Here is a 24809-nt window from a genome sequence, read left to right on the forward strand (position 1 = left end):
TGAAATGGTTCACCCACACAGACAGCGTCGTGAAGAAGGCACAACAGCGCCTCTTCAACCTCAGGAGGCTGAAGAAATTTGGCTTGGCCCCTAAAACCCTCACAAACTTTTACAGATGCACAATCGAGAGCATCCTGTCGGGCTGTATCACCGCCTGGTACGGCAACTACACCGCCCTCAACCGTAAGGCTCTGCAGAGGGTAGTGGGTCTGCCCAACGCATCGCTGGGGGCAATCTACCTGCCCTCCAGGACACCTACACCACCCGATGTTACAGGAAGGCCAAAAAGATCATCAAGGACAACAACCACCCGAGCCACTGCCTGTTCACACCGCTATCATCCAGAAGGCGAGGTTAGTACAGGTGCATCAAAGCTGGGACCGAGAGACTGAAAAACAGCTTCTATCTCAAGGCCATCAGACTGTTAAACAGCCATCACTAGTACAGAGAGGCTGCTGCCTACATAGAGACTCATATCACTGGCCTCTTTAATAAATGGATTACAAGTCACTTTAAATAATGCCACTTTAATAATGTTTACATATCTTACATTACTCATCTCATATGTACAGTAAATACACTGTATTTTTTACCATCTATTGCACCATGCCTATGCTGCTCAGTCATCGCTCATCCATATATTTATATGTACATATTCTCATTCACACCTTTATATTTGTGTGTATGAGGTAGTTGTTGTGGAATTGTTAGATTAGTTGTTAGATATTACTGCACTGTCGGAATGAGAAACACAAGCATTAACATCTGCTAACTACGTGTATGTTGCCAATAAAATTGGATTTGATTTGAGTACCTGAAAAACATCCCCACAGCATGATGCTCCCACCACCATGCTTCACCGTAGGGATGGTGTCAGGTTTCCTCCAGACTTGGCATTCAGGCCAAAGAGTTCAATCTTGTTTTCATCAGACCAGAGCATTTTGCTTATCATAGTCTAAGAGTCCTTTAGGTGCCTTTTGCCAAACTCAAAGCAGGCTGTCATGTGCCTTTTACTGAGAAGTGGCTTCCGTCTGGCCACTACCATAAAGGCCTGCTTGGTGGAGTGCTGCAGAGATGGTTGTCCTTCTGGAAGGTTCTCCCATCTCCACAGAGGAACTCTAGAGCTCTGTCAGATTGACCATTGGGTTCTTGGTCACCTCTCTGGCTAAGACCCTTTTACCCCGATTGGTCAGTTTGGTCGGGCGGCCAGCTCTAGGAAGAGTCTTAGTGGTTCCAAACTTCTTCCATTTAATAATGATGGAGGCCACTGTGTTCTTGGGGACCTTCAATGCTGCAGTAAAGTTTTGGTACCCTTCCCCAGATCTGTGCCTCGACACGATCCTGTCTCAGAGCTCTACGGACAATTCCTTCTACCTCATGGCTTGTTTTTTTCTCAGATATGCACTTTCAACTGTGGGACCTTATATAGACAGGTGTGTGCCTATCCGAATCATATCCAATGAATTGAATTTACCACAGGGGAACTCCAATCAAGTTGTAGAAACATCTCAAGGATGATCAATGGAAACAGGATGCAACTGAGCTCAATTTAGAGTCTCATAGCAAAGGGCCTGAATACTTATGTAAATAAGGTATTCTGTTTCTTATTTTTAATACATTTGCAAAAATGTCTAAAAACCTGTCATTATGGGGTATTGTGATGTCATTATGGGGTATTGTGATGTCATTATGGGGTATTGTGATGTCATTGTGGGGTATTGTGATGTCATTGTGGGGTATTGTGATGTCATTGTGGGGTATTGTGATGTCATTATGGGGTATTGTGATGTCATTGTGGGGTATTGTGATGTCATTATGGGGTATTGTGACGTCATTATGGGGTATTGTGATGTCATTGTGGGGTATTGTGATGTCATTGTGGGGTATTGTGATGTCATTATGGGGTATTGTGATGTCATTATGGGGTATTGTGATGTCATTGTGGGGTATTGTGATGTCATTATGGGGTATTGTGACGTCATTATGGGGTATTGTCATGTCATTATGGGGTATTGTGATGTCATTATGGGGTATTGTGATGTCATTATGGGGTATTATGATGTCATTATGGGGTATTGTGATGTCATTATGGGGTATTGTGATGTCATTATGGGGTATTGTGATGTCATTATGGGGTATTGTGATGTCATTGTGGGGTATTGTGATGTCATTATGGAGTATTGTGATGTCATTATGGGGTATTGTGATGTCATTATGGGGTATTGTGATGTCATTATGGGGTATTGTGATGTCATTGTGGGGTATTGTGATGTCATTATGGGGTATTGTGACGTCATTATGGGGTATTGTCATGTCATTATGGTGTATTGTGATGTCATTATGGGGTATTGTGATGTCATTATGGGGTATTATGATGTCATTATGGGGTATCATGTGTAGATTGCTGAGGATTTGTAAAATAGTATTTTATCCATTTTAGAATAAGGCTGTAATGTAACAGAATGTGTAAAAAGTCAAGGGGTCAGAATACATTCTGATAAGATAGTACAGTGGTAGTGAGGGGAGGACAGGTTCATATAAATGACTGGAATGGAATCATGTGTTTAATAGTGTTCCATTCATTCTCGTTAGTTTGCTATGAGCTCATTCTCCGATTTAAAGTGCAACCAGCCACCACTGATGTGTCTGGTACTGTCTGACCTGTCTGTACACAGTTATCGGTTCTGGGCATGGTTTACAGCTGTGTTTCTTAATTTCCTCACAAGAAAAACCAGAGTCAGTTGGTTAACTAACGGTCTAGCCCTTAGCCAGTTGAATCAGGTGTGTATACATTGATAGCAGATGTTGCAAAACGTTTTGCAACAGAAACCGTTTACTCTAGGAAGTAAACAGAGCAGCAAATGGAACAAAATCGGGAGGCGCCTACCTGAATTTGTCCAATTGAAACTCTTGTTTTCGATGCAAAACGTTTTGCATTTAGAGTAAACTGTTTCGAAACGTTTTGCATTTAGAGTAAACTGTTTCGAAACGTTTTGCATTTAGAGTAAACTGTTTCAAAACGTTTTGCATTTAGAGTAAACTGTTTCAAAACGTTTTGCATTTAGAGTAAACTGTTTCGAAACGTTTTGCATTTAGAGTAAACTGTTTCAAAACGTTTTGCATTTAGAGTAAACTGTTTCAAAACGTTTTGCATTTAGAGTAAACTGTTTCAAAACGTTTTGCAACAGACTAAAAGCTTTGTAAAAGACTAAACATTTGCCAACAGACAAAACGTTTTGAAACTAAATCCGACTAGTGAATACACTCCAGGTGTGTTTGTCCCGAGCTACAATAAGAGTTCTGTTGGAGGAAACCAGAAACACTGTCTTTAAAGGTCCAGTGCAGTCAAAAACGTGATTTTCCTGTGTTTTATATTTACTGAAAAAAAAATATAATGCGCAACATGCAACAATTTTTACAATTTTACTGAGTTACAGTTCATTCTCTTTAAAGAAATCAATCAATAGAAATCAATAAATTAATACATGTAATATCTAATATCCTAATCTATGGAATTCACGTGACTGGGCTCAGGCATGGTTACACGTGGTTACTGCATGGTTACTGCGGTTGTGAAGCCGGTTGGAGGTACTGCAAAATTCTCTAAAATTACATTGGAGGCGGCTTATGGTAGAGAAATGAACATTCCATTTTCTATCAACAGCTCTGATGGACATTCCTGCAGTCAGCATGCCAATTGCAACACTACCTCAAAACTTGAGACATCTGTGGCATTGTGTTGTGTGACAAAACTGCACATTTTAGAGTGGCCTTTTATTTTCCCCCAGCACAAGGTGCACCTGTGTAATGATCATGCTGTTTAATCAGCTTCTTTCTATGCCACACCTGTCAGGAGGGATGGATTATCTTGGCAAAGGAGAAAAGTTCACTAACAGGGATGGAAACAAATTTGTGCACAACATTTGAGATAAATAAGCATTTTTTTGTGCGTATGAAAAATGTCTGGTATCTTATTATTTCAGCTCGTGAAACATGGGACTAACACTTTACATGGTGAGTTTATGTTTTTTTGTTCAGTATAGTACAGCCCACAGCCATATGGCATTGGAATAGTACAAGCTGTTAAGTAATAGCTGTTTGAAAAGCCTGCCTGAAATGTGAATTTATAGTGGGTTGGAGGTTTGGACGACATAGTGACATCAAGGGTGGTACATGAGTTAATAGACCAATTAAAAATAATGTTCAAAATTAACCTCTCTACCAATAACAGTTATTTTTTCATTTTTTTTATATCATTGCTAAAAAAATCCTGTTTTTTTTTCTTTTTGTTGTTGTTGCCCAAATGAAAACAATCACAGTACCTAATTGTGACCCAGAAATTATTTGAAATAGAAAATGGCTCCATTGAAACTTTTGAAAGGACAATAACAACGGGTGTGTTCGACCTTTCACCTCTGACCAGAACATCAGCTGTCATTTCCTGTTCTATCAGAGTTGTGAAACACTGCAGTGAGCAGACAAACAGGTATGACCAGCCCGTCTGTAGCCTCCTGTTCTCCTGTCTAATGGACATTTTTTTTGTTGTATCCCAAATGGCACCCTATTCCCTATGTAGAGCACTACTTTTGAACAGTGCTCTATAGGTAGTGCACTGCAATAGGGAATAGTGTGCTGTTTGGAACACCTCCTAGGAGACCAAAAGGTGGCTGGGGGTTTCTGCTGTACGTCGGGATGGGGAGATGTTTTTTGTATCTTAGTTGCCAAACTGTTGAAAGATAGACACGTCTAATATGTATTTTTTTATTTTTTTGTAGTAATAAAACAATCCAAAGTAGATAATTAAGGAGAATAATGTTGTGTCTGTGATGTCAAGAGAGGATCGTCGTGTTTTGGTCGGACCCTTAAATTCAGACAAAAAGGTGTGATGGGTCCGCACTCCAAACGATGTCGCATAAAGTTTATTTTTTAGATGTTATTTATATTTTCACTGCATCGGGGACAGAGTACACTGCATCGGGGACAGAGTACACTGCATCGGGGACAGTGTACACTGCATCGGGGACAGTGTACACTGCATCGGGGACAGTGTACACTGCATCGGGGACAGAGTACACTGCATCGGGGACAGTGTACACTGCATCGGGGACAGTGTACACAGACAGGTCTGTTTGTGATATCTCACACACGAGGGATTCCCAACTGGTGAAACATGTTAGCACGTAAAGGAAGATGGCGCCGTACTGTATGGCTTTGACCCAACGTTGCTATTTTGTGGTTCTTTCTTTTTTCTTTAATTGAACCTTTATGTAACTGGGCAAGTCAGTTACGAACAAATTCTTATTTACAACGACGGCCTACCAATGATGCGATCACCATCGCACTGCACATCTGTTCAATGACTACAGCTCAGCATTGAACACCATAGTACCCTCCAAGCTCATCATTCAGCTGAACCCCGCACTGTGCAACTGGGTCCTGGACTTTCTGACAGTACGCCCCCAGGTGGTGAAAGGTAGGAAACAACACCTCCACTATGCTGATCCTCAACACTGGGGCCCCACAAGGGTGCGTCTTCAGCCCCCTCCTGTACTCCCTGTTCACCCATGACTGCGTGGCCACGCACGCCTCCAACTCAATCATCAAGTTGCAGACGACACAACAGTAGTGGGCTTGATTACCAACAACGACGAGACAGCCTACAGAGGAGGTGAGGGCACTCGGCGTGTGGTGTCAGGAAAATAACCTCTCACTCAAAGTCAACAAAACGTGCTGATCGTGGACTTCAGGGAATACCTAAAACCCTGTTAAACTTTTACAGGTGCACAATCGAGAGCATCCTGTCAGGCTGTATCACCGCCTGGTACGGCAACTGCTCCGCCCACAACCGTAAGGCTCTCCAGAGGGTAGTGTTCCTGGAGGGAGACCCTCCTGTAAGGTTTTAACTCAAACCCTGTTCATGGAGAGATACCCTCCTCTAGGTTTTAACTCCAACCCTGTTCCTGGAGAGAGATCCTCCTGTAGCTTTTAACTCCAACCCTGTTCCTGGAGAGAAACTCTCCTGTAGGTTTTAACTCCAACCCTGTTCCTAGAGAGATACCCTCCTGTAGCTTTTAACTCCAACCCTGTTCCTGGAGAGATACCATCCTGTAGGTTTTAACTCCAACCCTGTTTCTGGAGAGAGACACTCCTGTAGGTTTTAACTCCAACTTGTTCCTGTAGGTTTTAACTCCAACCCTGTTCCCGGAGAGATACCCTCCTGTAGGTTTTAACTCCAACCCTGTTCCTGGAGAGAAACCATCCTCTCACTATTCCCTATATAACCTAGTTACTATCACTATTCCCTGTATAACCTAGTTACTCTCACTATTCCCTATATAACCTAAATACTCTCACTATTCCCTATATAACCTAAATACTCCCACTATTCCCTATATAACCGGAATACTCTCACTATTCCCTATATAACCTAGTTACTCCCACTATTCCCTATATAACCATGTAACTATATACGTGCCTGGCAGGTGTCCACATAGTTTTGATCATGTAGTGTAGGTAGGAGTTGTATGTTATAGGTTAGAGTTGTATTGGTAATCTGTCAGTCTGTTAGAGGTAGGAGTTGTATTGGTAATCTGTCAATCTGTTAGAGGTAGGAGTTGTATTGGTAATATGTCACTATGTTAGAGGTAGGAGTTGTATTGGTAATCTGTCAATCTGTTAGAGGTAGGAGTTGTATTGGTAATATGTCACTATGTTAGAGGTAGGAGTTGTTGGTAGAACATTGTGTAAAAGGATTGTGAGTTTGATTCCTGTTGGGGCCTCCAATAGGCAAAATATATGAACGCCTGACTGTAAGCCTCTGCTAAAATGGCATTATAACCTGTGGTAGTGGAGATGGTAGTGTACACTAGTGTGCTATGTTGGAATGGCATTATAACCTGTGGTAGTGTACACTAGTGTGCTATGTTGGAATGGCATTATAACCTGTGGTAGTGTACACTAGTGTGCTCTGTTGGAATGGCATTATAACCTGTGGTAGTGTACACTAGTGTGCTCTGTTGGAATGGCATTATAACCTGTGGTAGTGTACACTAGTGTGCTCTGTTGGAATGGCATTATAACCTGTGGTAGTGTACACTAGTGTGCTCTGTTGGAATGGCATTATAACCTGTGGTAGTGTACACTAGTGTGCTCTGTTGGAATGGCATTATAACCTGTGGTAGTGTACACTAGTGTGCTCTGTTGGAATGGCATTATAACCTGTGGTAGTGTACACTAGTGTGCTCTGTTGGAATGGTATTATAACCTGTGGTAGTGGAGGTAGTAGTGTACACTAGTGTGCTCTGTTGGAATGGCATTATAACCTGTGGTAGTGTACACTAGTGTGCTCTGTTGGAATGGCATTATAACCTGTGGTAGTGTACACTAGTGTGCTCTGTTGGAATGGCATTATAACCTGTGGTAGTGTACACTAGTGTGCTATGTTGGAATGGCATTATAACCTGTGGTAGTGTACACTAGTGTGCTATGTTGGAATGGCATTATTGCCATGAGCACACACTCACACACACACACACCAATGTCAGCACTCCTGATTTATTTTTTGTAGATGTATTTTAATAGACATTTACATTTAAGATGAATTAGTTCCATACATTATTTAAACATTTAGTTTCCCGTTCCATATACATTAATACCAGTACACAAACAGACTCCAGATAAACAAACAAACTTAAAACACATCGCACTCAATATTAAAATGGAATGTTGAGTTCAGACAACGTTGAATCATCACTACATCATCAAGAGGAGACTGGAAGACTAAGGGGAGGAGGGGGGGAGTAGCGATTAGGGAGTAGGGAGTAGGGGAGAGGACGGATCTAAGGGGAGGAGGGGGGGAGTAGCGATTAGGGAGTAGGGAGTAGGGGAGAGGACGGATCTAAGGGGAGGAGGGGGGGAGTAGCGATTAGGGAGTAGGGGAGAGGACAGATCTAAGGGGAGGAGGGGGGGAGTAGCGATTAGGGGGTAGGGGAGAGGACGGATCTAAGGGGAGGAGGGGGGCGTAACGATTAGGGGGTAGGGGAGAGGACGGATCTAAGGGGAGGAGGGGGGGCGTAACGATTAGGGGGTAGGGGAGAGGACGGATCTAAGGGGAGGAGTGGGGGTGTAGCGATTAGGGGGTAGGGGAGAGGACGGATCTAAGGGGAGGAGGGTGGGGAGTAGCGATTAGGGAGTAGGGGAGAGGACAGATCTAAGGGGAGGAGGGGGGGAGTAGCGATTAGGGAGTAGGGGAGAGGACGGATCTAAGGGGAGGAGGGGGGGTGTAGCGATTAGGGGGTAGGGGAGAGGACGGATCTAAGGGGAGGAGGGGGGGTGTAGCGATTAGGGGGTAGGGGAGAGGACGGATCTAAGGGGAGGAGGGGGGGAGTAGCGATTAGGGGGTGGGGAGTAGGGGAGAGGACGGATCTAAGGGGAGGAGGGGGGGCGTAGCGATTAGGGAGTAGGGAGTAGGGGAGAGGACGGATCTGAGGGGGGGTGTAGCGATTAGGGGGTAGGGGAGAGGACGGATCTAAGGGGAGGAGGGGGGGGCGTAGCGATTAGGGGGTAGGGGAGAGGACGGATCTAAGGGGAGGAGGGGGGGGCGTAGCGATTAGGGAGTAGGGGAGAGGACGGATCTAAGGGGAGGAGGGGGGGTGTAGCGATTAGGGAGTAGGGAGTAGGGGAGAGGACGGATCTAAGGGGAGGAGGGGGGGTGTAGCGATTAGGGGGTAGGGGAGAGGACGGATCTAAGGGGAGGAGGGGGGGAGTAGCGATTAGGGGGTAGGGGAGAGGACGGATCTAAGGGGAGGAGGGGGGGCGTAGCGATTAGGGGGTAGGGGAGAGGACGGATCTAAGGGGAGGAGGGGGGGAGTGGCGATTAGGGGGTAGGGGAGAGGACGGATCTAAGGGGAGGAGGGGGGGAGTAGCGATTAGGGAGTAGGGGAGGAGACGGATCTAAGGGGAGGAGGGGGGGGAGTAGCGATTAGGGAGTAGGGGAGAGGACGGATCTAAGGGGAGGAGGGGGGGGGCGTAGCGATTAGGGGGTAGGGGAGAGAACGGATCTAAGGGGAGGAGGGGGGGGCGTAGCGATTAGGGGGTAGGGGAGAGGACAGATCTAAGGGGAGGAGGGGGGGCGTAGCGATTAGGGGGTAGGGGAGAGGACGGATCTAAGGGGAGGAGGGGGGGGCGTAGCGATTAGGGAGTAGGGGAGAGGACGGATCTAAGGGGAGGAGGGGGGGCGTAGCGATTAGGGGGTAGGGGAGAGGACAGATCTAAGGGGAGGAGGGGGGGTGTAGCGATTAGGGAGTAGGGGAGAGGACAGATCTAAGGGGAGGAGGAGGGGAGTAGCGATTAGGGGGTAGGGGAGAGGACGGATCTAAGGGGAGGAGGGGGGGAGTAGCGATTAGGGGGTAGGGGAGAGGACGGATCTAAGGGGAGGAGGGGGGGCGTAGCGATTAGGGAGTAGGGGAGAGGACAGATCTAAGGGGAGGAGGGGGGGCGTAGCGATTAGGGGGTAGGGGAGAGGACGGATCTAAGGGGAGGAGGGGGGGGCGTAGCGATTAGGGAGTAGAGGAGAGGACAGATCTAAGGGGAGGAGGGGGGGAGTAGCGATTAGGGGGTAGGGGAGAGGACGGATCTAAGGGGAGGAGGGGGGGAGTAGCGATTAGGGAGTAGGGGAGAGGACGGATCTAAGGGGAGGAGGGGGGGAGTAGCGATTAGGGGGTAGGGGAGAGGACAGATCTAAGGGGAGGAGGGGGGGAGTAGCGATTAGGGAGTAGGGAGTAGGGGAGAGGACGGATCTAAGGGCAGGAGGGGGGGAGTAGCGATTAGGGAGTAGGGAGTAGGGGAGAGGACGGATCTAAGGGGAGGAGGGGGGAGTAGCGATTAGGGAGTAGGGGAGAGGACGGATCTAAGGGGAGGAGGGGGGGAGTAGCGATTAGGGGGTAGGGGAGAGGACGGATCTAAGGGGAGGAGGGGGGGAGTAGCGATTAGGGAGTAGGGGAGAGGACAGATCTAAGGGGAGGAGGAGGGGAGTAGCGATTAGTGGGTAGGGGAGAGGACGGATCTAAGGGGAGGAGGGGGGGAGTAGCGATTAGGGGGTAGGGAGTAGGGGAGAGGACGGATCTAAGGGGAGGAGGGGGGGTGTAGCGATTAGGGAGTAGGGGAGAGGACAGATCTAAGGGGAGGAGGGGGGGCGTAGCGATTAGGGGGTAGGGGAGAGGACGGATCTAAGGGGAGGAGGGGGGGTGTAGCGATTAGGGAGTAGGGGAGAGGACAGATCTAAAGGGAGGAGGAGGGGAGTAGCGATTAGGGGGTAGGGGAGAGGACGGATCTAAGGGGAGGAGGGGGGGAGTAGCGATTAGGGGGTAGGGGAGAGGACGGATCTAAGGGGAGGAGGGGGGGGGGCGTAGCGATTAGGGAGTAGGGGAGAGGACAGACCTAAGGGGAGGAGGGGGGGAGTAGCGATTAGGGGGTAGGGGAGAGGACAGATCTAAGGGGAGGAGGAGGGGAGTAGCGATTAGGGGGTAGGGGAGAGGACAGATCTAAGGGGAGGAGGGGGGGCGTAGCGATTAGGGGGTAGGGGAGAGGACGGATCTAAGGGGAGGAGGGGGGGGCGTAGCGATTAGGGAGTAGAGGAGAGGACAGATCTAAGGGGAGGAGGGGGGGAGTAGCGATTAGGGGGTAGGGGAGAGGACGGATCTAAGGGGAGGAGGGGGGGAGTAGCGATTAGGGAGTAGGGGAGAGGACGGATCTAAGGGGAGGAGGGGGGGAGTAGCGATTAGGGGGTAGGGGAGAGGACAGATCTAAGGGGAGGAGGGGGGGAGTAGCGATTAGGGAGTAGGGAGTAGGGGAGAGGACGGATCTAAGGGCAGGAGGGGGGGAGTAGCGATTAGGGAGTAGGGAGTAGGGGAGAGGACGGATCTAAGGGGAGGAGGGGGGAGTAGCGATTAGGGAGTAGGGGAGAGGACGGATCTAAGGGGAGGAGGGGGGGAGTAGCGATTAGGGGGTAGGGGAGAGGACGGATCTAAGGGGAGGAGGGGGGGAGTAGCGATTAGGGAGTAGGGGAGAGGACAGATCTAAGGGGAGGAGGAGGGGAGTAGCGATTAGTGGGTAGGGGAGAGGACGGATCTAAGGGGAGGAGGGGGGGAGTAGCGATTAGGGGGTAGGGAGTAGGGGAGAGGACGGATCTAAGGGGAGGAGGGGGGGTGTAGCGATTAGGGAGTAGGGGAGAGGACAGATCTAAGGGGAGGAGGGGGGGCGTAGCGATTAGGGGGTAGGGGAGAGGACGGATCTAAGGGGAGGAGGGGGGGTGTAGCGATTAGGGAGTAGGGGAGAGGACAGATCTAAAGGGAGGAGGAGGGGAGTAGCGATTAGGGGGTAGGGGAGAGGACGGATCTAAGGGGAGGAGGGGGGGAGTAGCGATTAGGGGGTAGGGGAGAGGACGGATCTAAGGGGAGGAGGGGGGGGGGCGTAGCGATTAGGGAGTAGGGGAGAGGACAGACCTAAGGGGAGGAGGGGGGGAGTAGCGATTAGGGGGTAGGGGAGAGGACAGATCTAAGGGGAGGAGGAGGGGAGTAGCGATTAGGGGGTAGGGGAGAGGACAGATCTAAGGGGAGGAGGAGGGGAGTAGCGATTAGGGAGTAGGGGAGAGGACAGGTCTAAGGGGAGGAGGGGGGGAGTAGCGATTAGGGAGTAGGGGAGAGGACAGATCTAAGGGGAGGAGGGGGGGCGTAGCGATTAGGGAGTAGGGGAGAGGACAGATCTAAGGGGAGGAGGGGGGGAGTAGCGATTAGGGGGTAGGGGAGAGGACGGATCTAAGGGGAGGAGGGGGGGTGTAGCGATTAGGGGGTAGGGGAGAGGACGGATCTAAGGGGAGGAGGGTGGGGAGTAGCGATTAGGGAGTAGGGGAGAGGACGGATCTAAGGGGAGGAGGGGGGGGCGTAGCGATTAGGGGGTAGGGGAGAGGACAGATCTAAGGGGAGGAGGGGGGGAGTAGCGATTAGGGGGTAGGGAGTAGGGGAGAGGACGGATCTAAGGGGAGGAGGGGGGGAGTAGCGATTAGGGAGTAGGGGAGAGGACAGATCTAAGGGGAGGAGGGGGGGGCGTAGCGATTAGGGGGTAGGGGAGAGGACGGATCTAAGGGGAGGAGGGGGGGTGTAGCGATTAGGGGGTAGGGGAGTAGGGGAGAGGACGGATCTAAGGGGAGGAGGGGGGGGCGTAGCGATTAGGGGGTAGGGGAGTTGGGGAGAGGACGGATCTAAGGGGAGGAGGGGGGGAGTAGCGATTAGGGGGTAGGGGAGAGGACGGATCTAAGGGGAGGAGGGGGGGCGTAGCGATTAGGGAGTAGGGGAGAGGACGGATCTAAGGGGAGCAGGGGGGGCGTAGCGATTAGGGAGTAGGGAGTAGGGGAGAGGACGGATCTAAGGGGAGGAGGGGGGGGAGTAGCGATTAGGGGGTAGGGGAGAGGACGGATCTAAGGGGAGGAGGGGGGGCGTAGCGATTAGGGAGTAGGGGAGAGGACGGATCTAAGGGGAGGAGGGGGGGCGTAGCGATTAGGGAGTAGGGGAGAGGACGGATCTAAGGGGAGGAGGGGGGGAGTAGCGATTAGGGGGTAGGGGAGAGGACGGATCTAAGGGGAGGAGGGGGGGAGTAGCGATTAGGGAGTAGGGAGTAGGGGAGAGGACGGATCTAAGGGGAGGAGGGGGGGGAGTAGCGATTAGGGGGTAGGGGAGAGGACGGATCTAAGGGGAGGAGGGGGGGCGTAGCGATTAGGGAGTAGGGGAGAGGACGGATCTAAGGGGAGGAGGGTGGGGAGTAGCGATTAGGGGGTAGGGGAGAGGACGGATCTAAGGGGAGGAGGGGGGGAGTAGCGATTAGGGAGTAGGGGAGAGGACGGATCTAAGGGGGGGAGGAGGGGGGGCGTAGCGATTAGGGGGTAGGGGAGAGGACGGATCTAAGGGGAGGAGGAGGGGGGGGCGTAGCGATTAGGGGGTAGGGGAGAGGACAGATCTAAGGGGAGGAGGAGGGGGGGCGTAGCGATTAGGGAGTAGGGGAGAGGACAGATCTAAGGGGAGGAGGAGGGGAGTAGCGATTAGGGAGTAGGGGAGAGGACAGATCTAAGAGGAGGAGGAGGGGAGTAGCGATTAGGGGGTAGGGGAGAGGACGGATCTAAGGGGAGGAGGGGGGGCGTAGCGATTAGGGAGTAGGGGAGAGGACGGATCTAAGGGGAGCAGGGGGGGCGTAGCGATTAGGGAGTAGGGAGTAGGGGAGAGGACGGATCTAAGGGGAGGAGGAGGGGAGTAGCGATTAGGGGGTAGGGGAGAGGACAGATCTAAGGGGAGGAGGGGGGGAGTAGCGATTAGGGGGTAGGGGAGAGGACGGATCTAAGGGGAGGAGGGGGGGCGTAGCGATTAGGGAGTAGGGGAGAGGACAGATCTAAGAGGAGGAGGAGGGGAGTAGCGATTAGGGGGTAGGGGAGAGGACGGATCTAAGGGGAGGAGGGGGGGCGTAGCGATTAGGGGGTAGGGGAGAGGACGGATCTAAGGGGAGGAGGGGGGGTGTAGCGATTAGGGGGTAGGGGAGAGGACGGATCTAAAGGGAGGAGGAGGGGAGTAGCGATTAGGGAGTAGGGGAGAGGACAGATCTAAGGGGAGGAGGGGGGGGCGTAGCGATTAGGGAGTAGGGGAGAGGACGGATCTAAGGGGAGGAGGGGGGGCGTAGCGATTAGGGAGTAGGGGAGAGGACAGATCTAAGGGGAGGAGGGGGGGAGTAGCGATTAGGGGGTAGGGGAGAGGACGGATCTAAGGGGAGGAGGAGGGGGGGCGTAGCGATTAGGGGGTAGGGGAGAGGACGGACCTAAGGGGAGGAGGGGGGGCGTAGCGATTAGGGGGTAGGGAGTAGGGGAGAGGACGGATCTAAGGGGAGGAGGGGGGGCGTAGCGATTAGGGGGTAGGGAGTAGGGGAGAGGACGGATCTAAGGGGAGGAGGGGGGGCGTAGCGATTAGGGGGTAGGGAGTAGGGGAGAGGACGGATCTAAGGGGAGGAGGGGGGGTGTAGCGATTAGGGAGTAGGGGAGGAGACGGATCTAAGGGGAGGAGGGGGGGGAGTAGCGATTAGGGAGTAGGGGAGAGGACGGATCTAAGGGGAGGAGGGGGGGGAGTAGCGATTAGGGAGTAGGGGAGAGGACGGATCTAAGGGGAGGAGGGGGGGGAGTAGCGATTAGGGAGTAGGGACTCGTCGGGACGTTTCAGCGTGGAGAGACGACTCGTCGGGAATAGGGCTCTGGTCTAAAGTAGTGCACTATATAGGGAATAGGGTTCTGGTCTAAAGTAGTGCACTATATAGGGAATAGGGCTCTGGTCTATAGCAGTGCACTATATAGGGAATAGGGTTCTGGTCTAAAGTAGTGCACTATATAGGGAATAGGGCTCTGATCTAAAGTAGTGCACTATATAGGGAATAGGGCTCTGGTCTATAGCAGTGCACTATATAGGGAATAGGGTTCTGGTCTAAAGTAGTGCACTATATAGGGAATAGGGCTCTGGTCTAAAATAGTGCACTATATAGGGAATAGGGCTCTGGTCAACAGTAGTGTTCTATATAGGGAATAGGGTTCTGGTCTAAAGTAGTGCACTATATAGGAAATAGGGCTCTGGTCAACAGTAGTGTTCTATATAGGGAATAGGGCTCTGGTCTAAAGTAGTGCACTACTTAGGGAATAGGGCTCTGGTCTAAAGTAGTGCACTATATAGGGAATAGGGCTCTGGTCTAAAGTAGTGCACTATATAGGGAATAGGGCTCTGGTCTAAAGTAATGTACTATATAGGGAATAGGGCTCTGGTCTAAAGTAGTGTACTATGTAGGGAATAGGGCTCTGGTCAACAGTAGTGTTCTATATAGGGAATAGGGCTCTGGTCTAAAGTAGTGTACTATATAGGGAATAGGGCTCTGGTCTAAAGTAGTGTACTATATAGGGAATAGGGCTCTGGTCTAAAGTAGTGCACTATATAGGGAATAGGGCTCTGGTCTAAAGTAGTGCACTATATAGGGAATAGGGCTCTGGTCTAAAGTAATGTACTATATAGGGAATAGGGCTCTGGTCTAAAGTAGTGTACTATATAGGGAATAGGGCTCTGGTCTAAAGTAGTGTACTATATAGGGAATAGGGCTCTGGTCTAAAGTAGTGCACTATATAGGGAATAGGGTGCTATTTGGGACAGACCCATGAGTCATCAGTGCGAGACAGGATGAAGCAGAACGGACAAGTGTGATGGAGAGAGAAGATCTTCTTTATAAAGGCACCTCTTAAAGAGCGAACGTCCCCCCCACCTCGGCTCTCTGTCTTCCGGAACATTCAGATCTACCTCTCCCTTAGGGTTGGGGGGGGGGGGGGGGGGGGGGGGGTAGAACTACAGGTGTGTACCCCCGGGATTTGGGGGATTGTTCCTATTTCGTTAGTGAATAGGGATGTTTATGATGTGTCCTATAGAAAGGAGTACATATGATATCCTATAGGTAGGAGTACATATGATATCCTATAGGTAGGAGTACATATGATATCCTATAGGTAGGAGTACATATGATATCTTTTAGGTAGGAGTGCATATGATATCCTATAGGTAGGAGTACATATGATATCCTATAGGTAGGAGTACATATGATATCCTACAGGTATGATATCCTACAGGTGTGATATCCTACAGGTGTGATATCCTACAGGTATGATATCCTACAGGTATGAGCCCATGGAGGGTGCATAGCTGAACCCTAGGAAGGCATCGGCTGCCTCCGTGATGCTGGCAGTGATGAGGGAGGAGTCAGGAGAACAGCCAATGGAAGAGGGGACGGGCTCGTCTGTGAATTCTGGATCAAAGTGACGAAGGTCATTAGGGCCCGTCTGTAGGGGGGAGAGAGACAGAGAGAGAGAGACAGACAGAGAGAGAGAGACAGAGATAGAGAGACAGAGACAGAGAGAGACAGAGACAGAGAGAGAGAGACAGAGAGAGACAGACAGAGACAGAGAGACAGAGAGAGACAGAGAGAGAGAGACAGACAGAGAGAGAGACATACAGAGAGAGAGACAGAGAGAGAGAGACAGAGAGAGAGAGAGAGAGACAGAGAGAGAGACAGAGAGAGAGAGACAGAGAGAGAGAGAGAGAGACAGAGACAAAGATAGAGAGACATAATGGTACACAATAGACTAGCTTTTGTGTAAAGATGAGTTGAGATGTTAAGATTTTATTTTGAACATGGCAGAATAAAATGTATTTTCCTATTAAAGTTCCTAAAAAGTATGTTGTGCTATTGAAGGGGGGCGTACCACGTTTGGGTTGAAAGGGGGGGTGAGCTTCTTAGCGGTCAGGGCATCCCAGTTGATGGGGGAGAAGAACATGTGGTTCATGATCTCCTCCTGAGAGAGAGAGAGAGAGAGAGAGAGAGGGGAGGTGAGAGAGAGAGACAGAGAGAGGGAGAGAGAGACAGAGAGAGGGAGAGAGAGAGAGACAAAGAGAGGGAGAGAGAGAGAGACAGAGAGAGGGAGAGAGAGAGAGAGAGGGGGGAGGTGAGAGAGAGAGGGGGAGAGAGAGAGAGGGGAGGTGAGAGAGAGAGGGAGAGAGAGAGAGAGGGGAGGTGAGAGAGAGAGGGGAAGAGAGAGAGAGGGGAGGTGAGAGAGAGGGGGAGAGAGGGGTGAGAGAGAGAGAGAGACAGAGAGAGAGAGGGGAGGGGGGTGAGAGAGAGAGGGGAGGTGAGAGAGAGAGGGGGAGAGAGGGGGGAGGTGAGAGAGAGAGAGGGGAGGTGAGAGAGAGAGGGGGAGAGAGGGAGAGAGAGAGGGGGGAGGTGAGAGAGAGAGGGGGAGAGAGAGAGAGGGGAGGAGAGAGAGAGAGAGAGAGAGGGGAGGTGAGAGCGAGGGGGAGAGAGGGAGAGAGAGAGAGGGGTGAGAGAGAGAGACAGAGAGAGAGAGAGGGGAGGGGGTGAGAGAGAGACAGAGAGAGGAAGAGAGAGAGAGGGGGGGTGAGATAGAGAGAGAGGGAGAGAGAGAGGGGGGTGAGATAGAGGGAGAGGGGAGGTGAGATAGAGAGAGAGAGGGGTGAGATAGAGAGAGAGAGGGGGTGAGATAGAGGGAGAGAGGGGGGTGAGATAGAGTGAGAGAAGGGGGGGTGAGATAGAGAGAGAGAGAGGGGGGTGAGATAGAGAGAGATAGAGAGAGGGGGGGTGAGATAGAGAGAGAGGGGGGTGAGATAGAGAGAGAGAGGGGGGTGAGATAGAGTGAGAGAAGGGGGGGTGAGATAGAGAGAGAGAGAGGGGGGTGAGATAGAGAGAGAGAGAGAAGGGGGGGTGAGATCGAGAGAGAGAGAGAGAGAAGGGGGGGTGAGATTGAGAGAGAGACAGAAAGAGAGAGAACAGAGACAGAGAGAGTTAGGAGAGGCCAACAAGTTAATCAAAACACTAACAACCCACTGGACACACACACACACTCACGAAGTCGTGGCTGTGTCCCAGTCGTTGTGTGCGATCTTTCTGCAGCAGTCCCTCCAGTATGTGCCTGGCAGCGTTAGAGATGTTGGGTTTGAGCTGCAGGGGCTTGTTCAGGATGTTGTCGTACATCTCTGCTGTGTTACGACTGTAGAACGGAGGCTGAGGACAGACAGGTAGCAGTTAGACACATGGTGCTGCTATAACCAGAAGGCAGACAATGAGTCTGAAGAGGCTGAGGAGAGACACAGTTAGACACCTGACTATATTGACAAACTTTGTAAACGACAACAAAAAAAAAAATCAAGCTTGGCTTCCTCTATAGAAACAGGACATGTTTGTCCTCTACAAATAGAAGACAAATTGTGCTACTTTTATGTCTGTTATAGATTATGATGTTCATGCTACGGCATCAGCACTTAAATCTCTGGATGCTACTTATCACTGCACACTCAGGTTTATTACGGGTTCTAGCTACAGAACTCACCACTGTGTTTTATATCAACATGTGGATGCTACTTATCACTGCACACTCAGGTTTATTACGGGTTCTGGCTACAGAACTCACCACTGTGTTTTATATCAACATGTGGATGCTACTTATCACTGCACACTCAGGTTTATTACGGGTTCTAGCTACAGAACTCACCACTGTGTTTTATATCAACATGTGGATGCTACTTATCACTGCACACTCAGGTTTATTACGGGTTCTAGCTACAGAACTCACCACTGTGTTTTATATCAACATGTGGATGCTACTTATCACTGCACACTCAGGTTTATTACGGGTTGCTAGCTACAGAACTCACCACTGTGTTTTATATCAACATGTGGATGCTACTTATCACTGCACACTCAGGTTTATTACGGGTTCTGGCTACAGAACTCACCACTGTGTTTTATATCAACATGTGGATGCTACTTATCACTGCACACTCAGGTTTATTACGGGTTCTAGCTACAGAACTCACCACTGTGTTTTATATCAACATGTGGATGCTACTTATCACTGCACACTCAGGTTTATTACGGGTTCTAGCTACAGAACTCACCACTGTGTTTTATATCAACATGTGGATGCTACTTATCACTGCACACTCAGGTTTATTACGGGTTGCTAGCTACAGAACTCACCACTGTGTTTTATATCAACATGTGGATGCTACTTATCACTGCACACTCAGGTTTATTACGGGTTGCTAGCTACAGAACTCATCACTGTGTTTTATATCAACATGTGGATGCTACTTATCACTGCACACTCAGGTTTATTACGGGTTCTGGCTACAGAACTCACCACTGTGTTTTATATCAACATGTGGATGCTACTTATCACTGCACACTCAGGTTTATTACGGGTTCTAGCTACAGAACTCACCACTGTGTTTTATATCAACATGTGGATGCTACTTATCACTGCACACTCAGGTTTATTACGGGTTCTAGCTACAGAACTCACCACTGTGTTTTATATCAACATGTGGATGCTACTTATCACTGCACACTCAGGTTTATTACGGGTTGCTAGCTACAGAACTCACCACTGTGTTTTATATCAACATGTGGATGCTACTTATCACTGCACACTCAGGTTTATTACGGGTTCTGGCAACAGAACTCACCACTGTGTTTTATATCAACATGTGGATGCTACTTATCACTGCACACTCAGGTCTATTACGGGTTGCTAGCTACAGAACTCACCACTGTGTTTTATATCAACATGTGGATGCTACTTATCACTGCACACTCAGGTTTATTACGGGTTCTGGCTACAGAACTCACCACTGTGTTTTATATCAACATGTGGATGCTACTTATCACTGCACACTCAGGTTTATTACGGGTTCTAGCTACAGAACTCACCACTGTGTTTTATATCAACATGTGGATGCTACTTATCACTGCACACTCAGGTTTATTACGGGTTCTAGCTACAGAACTCACCACTGTGTTTTATATCAACATGTGGATGCTACTTATCACTGCACACTCAGGTTTATTACGGGTTGCTAGCTACAGAACTCACCACTGTGTTTTATATCAACATGTGGATGCTACTTATCACTGCACACTCAGGTTTATTACGGGTTGCTAGCTACAGAACTCACCACTGTGTTTTATATCAACATGTGGATGCTACTTATCACTGCACACTCAGGTTTATTACGGGTTCTGGCTACAGAACTCACCACTGTGTTTTATATCAACATGTGGATGCTACTTATCACTGCACACTCAGGTTTATTACGGGTTCTAGCTACAGAACTCACCACTGTGTTTTATATCAACATGTGGATGCTACTTATCACTGCACACTCAGGTTTATTACGGGTTCTAGCTACAGAACTCACCACTGTGTTTTATATCAACATGTGGATGCTACTTATCACTGCACACTCAGGTTTATTACGGGTTGCTAGCTACAGAACTCACCACTGTGTTTTATATCAACATGTGGATGCTACTTATCACTGCACACTCAGGTTTATTACGGGTTCTGGCTACAGAACTCACCACTGTGTTTTATATCAACATGTGGATGCTACTTATCACTGCACACTCAGGTTTATTACGGGTTGCTAGCTACAGAACTCACCACTGTGTTTTATATCAACATGTGGATGCTACTTATCACTGCACACTCAGGTTTATTACGGGTTCTGGCTACAGAACTCACCACTGTGTTTTATATCAACATGTGGATGCTACTTATCACTGCACACTCAGGTTTATTACGGGTTCTGGCTACAGAACTCACCACTGTGTTTTATATCAACATGTGGATGCTACTTATCACTGCACACTCAGGTTTATTACGGGTTCTGGCTACAGAACTCACCACTGTGTTTTATATCAACATGTGGATGCTACTTATCACTGCACACTCAGGTTTATTACGGGTTCTGGCTACAGAACTCACCACTGTGTTTTATATCAACATGTGGATGCTACTTATCACTGCACACTCAGGTTTATTACGGGTTCTGGCTACAGAACTGTGTTTTATATCAACATGTGGATGCTACTTATCACTGCACACTCAGGTTTATTACGGGTTCTGGCTACAGAACTCACCACTGTGTTTTATATCAACATGTGGATGCTACTTATCACTGCACACTCAGGTTTATTACGGGTTCTAGCTACAGAACTCACCACTGTGTTTTATATCAACATGTGGATGCTACTTATCACTGCACACTCAGGTTTATTACGGGTGCTAGCTACAGAACTCACCACTGTGTTTTATATCAACATGTGGATGCTACTTATCACTGCACACTCAGGTTTATTACGGGTTCTAGCTACAGAACACACCACTGTGTTTTATATCAACATGTGGATGCTACTTATCACTGCACACTCAGGTTTATTACGGGTTGCTAGCTACAGAACTCACCACTGTGTTTTATATCAACATGTGGATGCTACTTATCACTGCACACTCAGGTTTATTACGGGTTCTGGCTACAGAACTCACCACTGTGTTTTATATCAACATGTGGATGCTACTTATCACTGCACACTCAGGTTTATTACGGGTTCTAGCCACAGAACTCACCACTGTGTTTTATATCAACATGTGGATGCTACTTATCACTGCACACTCAGGTTTATTACGGGTTCTAGCTACAGAACTCACCACTGTGTTTTATATCAACATGTGGATGCTACTTATCACTGCACACTCAGGTTTATTACGGGTTCTAGCTACAGAACTCACCACTGTGTTTTATATCAACATGTGGATGCTACTTATCACTGCACACTCAGGTTTATTACGGGTTCTAGCTACAGAACTCACCACTGTGTTTTATATCAACATGTGGATGCTACTTATCACTGCACACTCAGGTTTATTACGGGTGCTAGCTACAGAACTCACCACTGTGTTTTATATCAACATGTGGATGCTACTTATCACTGCACACTCAGGTTTATTACGGGTTCTAGCTACAGAACACACCACTGTGTTTTATATCAACATGTGGATGCTACTTATCACTGCACACTCAGGTTTATTACGGGTTGCTAGCTACAGAACTCACCACTGTGTTTTATATCAACATGTGCATGCTACTTATCACTGCACACTCAGGTTTATTACGGGTTCTGGCTACAGAACTCACCACTGTGTTTTATATCAACATGTGGATGCTACTTATCACTGCACACTCAGGTTTATTACGGGTTCTAGCTACAGAACTCACCACTGTGTTTTATATCAACATGTGGATGCTACTTATCACTGCACACTCAGGTTTATTACGGGTTCTAGCTACAGAACTCACCACTGTGTTTTATATCAACATGTGGATGTTACTTATCACTGCACACTCAGGTTTATTACGGGTTGCTAGCTACAGAACTCACCACTGTGTTTTATATCAACATGTGGATGCTACTTATCACTGCACACTCAGGTTTATTACGGGTTCTGGCTACAGAACTCACCACTGTGTTTTATATCAACATGTGGATGCTACTTATCACTGCACACTCAGGTTTATTACGGGTTCTAGCTACAGAACTCACCACTGTGTTTTATATCAACATGTGGATGCTACTTATCACTGCACACTCAGGTTTATTACGGGTTCTAGCTACAGAACTCACCACTGTGTTTTATATCAACATGTGGATGCTACTTATCACTGCACACTCAGGTTTATTACGGGTTCTAGCTACAGAACTCACCACTGTGTTTTATATCAACATGTGGATGCTACTTATCACTGCACACTCAGGTTTATTACGGGTTCTAGCTACAGAACTCACCACTGTGTTTTATATCAACATGTGGATGCTACTTATCACTGCACACTCAGGTTTATTACGGGTTCTGGCTACAGAACTCACCACTGTGTTTTATATCAACATGTGGATGCTACTTATCACTGCACACTCAGGTTTATTACGGGTGCTAGCTACAGAACTCACCACTGTGTTTTATATCAACATGTGGATGCTACTTATCACTGCACACTCAGGTTTATTACGGGTTCTAGCTACAGAACTCACCACTGTGTTTTATATCAACATGTGGATGCTACTTATCACTGCACACTCAGGTTTATTACGGGTTCTAGCTACAGAACTCACCACTGTGTTTTATATCAACATGTGGATGCTACTTATCACTGCACACTCAGGTTTATTACGGGTTCTAGCTACAGAACTCACCACTGTGTTTTATATCAGCATGTGGGTTGGACTTCGCTGTCCGGGAGACGAGAACAACGTGCTCTCTCGTGTTTGTCTATAAATCAGAATAAACTACCTTCTTATTTATCATCACTAATCAATATTAGAATTATAATTCCTAAAACCAGGTCTCAAGCATTGATTCCACTTGAGGCCCATGTGATCTCCACAGAGTTGGGTATGGATTCCACTTGAGGCCCATGTGATCTCCACAGAGTTGGGTATGGATTCCACTTGAGGCCCATGTGATCTCCACAGAGTTGGGTATGGATTCCACTTGAGGCCCATGTGATCTCCACAGAGTTGGGTATGGATTCCACTTGAGGCCCATGTGATCTCCACAGAGTTGGGTATGGATTCCACTTGAGGCCCATGTGATCTCCACAGAGTTGGGTATGGATTCCACTTGAGGCCCATGCGATCTCCACAGAGTTGGGTATGGATTCCACTTGAGGCCCATGTGATCTCCACAGAGTTGGGTATGGATTCCACTTGAGGCCCATGCGATCTCCACAGAGTTGGGTATGGATTCCAGTTGAGGCCCATGTGATCTCCACAGAGTTGGGTATGGATTCCACTTGAGGCCCATGTGATCTCCACAGAGTTGGGTATGGATTCCACTTGAGGCCCATGTGATCTCCACAGAGTTGGGTATGGATTCCACTTGAGGCCCATGTGATCTCCACAGAGTTGGGTATGGATTCCACTTGAGGCCCATGTGATCTCCACAGAGTTGGGTATGGATTCCACTTGAGGCCCATGTGATCTACACAGAGTTGGGTATGGATTCCACTTGAGGCCCATGTGATCTCCACATAGCTGGGTATGGATTCCACTTGAGGCCCATGTGATCTCCACAGAGTTGGGTATGGATTCCACTTGAGACCCATGTGATCTCCACAGAGTTGGGTATGGATTCCACTTGAGACCCATGTGATCTCCACAGAGTTGGGTATGGATTACACTTGAGGCCCATGTGGTTTCCACAGAGTTGGGTATGGATTACACTTGAGGCCCATGTGATCTCCACAGAGTTGGGTATGGATTCCACTTGAGGCCCATGTGATCTCCACAGAGTTGGGTATGGATTCCACTTGAGGCCCATGTGATCTACACAGAGTTGGGTATGGATTCCACTTGAGGCCCATGTGATCTCCACAGAGTTGGGTATGGATTCCACTTGAGGACCATGTGATCTCCACAGAGTTGGGTATGGATTCCACTTGAGGCCCATGTGATCTCCACAGAGTTGGGTATGGATTCCACTTGAGGCCCATGTGATCTCCACAGAGTTGGGTATGGATTCCACTTGAGGCCCATGTGATCTCCACAGAGTTGGGTATGGATTCCACTTGAGGCCCATGTGATCTCCACAGAGTTGGGTATGGATTCCACTTGAGGCCCATGTGATCTCCACAGAGTTGGGCATGGATTCCACTTGAGGCCCATGTGATCTCCACAGAGTTGGGTATGGATTCCACTTGAGGCCCATGTGATCTCCACAGAGTTGGGTATGGATTCCACTTGAGGCCCATGCGATCTCCACAGAGTTGGGCATGGATTCCACTTGAGGCCCATGTGATCTCCACAGAGTTGGGTATGGATTCCACTTGAGGCCCATGTGATCTCCACAGAGTTGGGTATGGATTCCACTTGAGGCCCATGTGATCTACACAGAGTTGGGTATGGATTCCACTTGAGGCCCATGTGATCTCCACAGAGTTGGGTATGGATTCCACTTGAGGACCATGTGATCTCCACAGAGTTGGGTATGGATTCCACTTGAGGCCCATGTGATCTCCACAGAGTTGGGTATGGATTCCACTTGAGGCCCATGTGATCTCCACAGAGTTGGGTATGGATTACACTTGAGGCCCATGTGATCTCCACAGAGTTGGGTATGGATTCCACTTGAGGCCCATGTGATCTCCACAGAGTTGGGTATGGATTCCACTTGAGGCCCATGTGATCTCCACAGAGTTGGGCATGGATTCCACTTGAGGCCCATGTGATCTCCACAGAGTTGGGTATGGATTCCACTTGAGGCCCATGCGATCTCCACAGAGTTGGGCATGGATTCCACTTGAGGCCCATGTGATCTCCACAGAGTTGGGTATGGATTCCACTTG

At 48.7% G+C, this 24809-nt stretch overlaps 1 protein-coding gene across 5 annotated transcripts in view; it reads right to left on the reverse strand.

The window, feature by feature from the left end:
- Positions 1-14484: 14484 nt before the first annotated feature.
- The window catches only part of sgk1 (serum/glucocorticoid regulated kinase 1), a 103683-nt gene continuing 93358 nt past the window's right edge, over positions 14485-24809 (reverse strand). For 4 of the 5 annotated variants that reach the window (XM_036976412.2, XM_090233322.1, XM_036976413.2 and 1 more), the window contains 3 exons: positions 17476-17631; positions 16319-16408; positions 14485-15895 (listed from right to left, as the gene is read on the reverse strand). In XM_036976412.2, the coding sequence (XP_036832307.2) occupies positions 15728-15895; positions 16319-16408; positions 17476-17631 (414 nt within the window). In that variant the 3' untranslated portion in view covers positions 14485-15727. The remainder of the gene's footprint in view (positions 15896-16318; positions 16409-17475; positions 17632-24809) is intronic. The other variant, XM_090233323.1, reaches the window with a different exon arrangement.

This window comes from Oncorhynchus mykiss, chromosome 4, assembly GCF_057628025.1.
Source record: "Oncorhynchus mykiss isolate SJ-2025 chromosome 4, ASM5762802v1, whole genome shotgun sequence".
Lineage (NCBI taxonomy): Eukaryota > Metazoa > Chordata > Actinopteri > Salmoniformes > Salmonidae > Oncorhynchus > Oncorhynchus mykiss.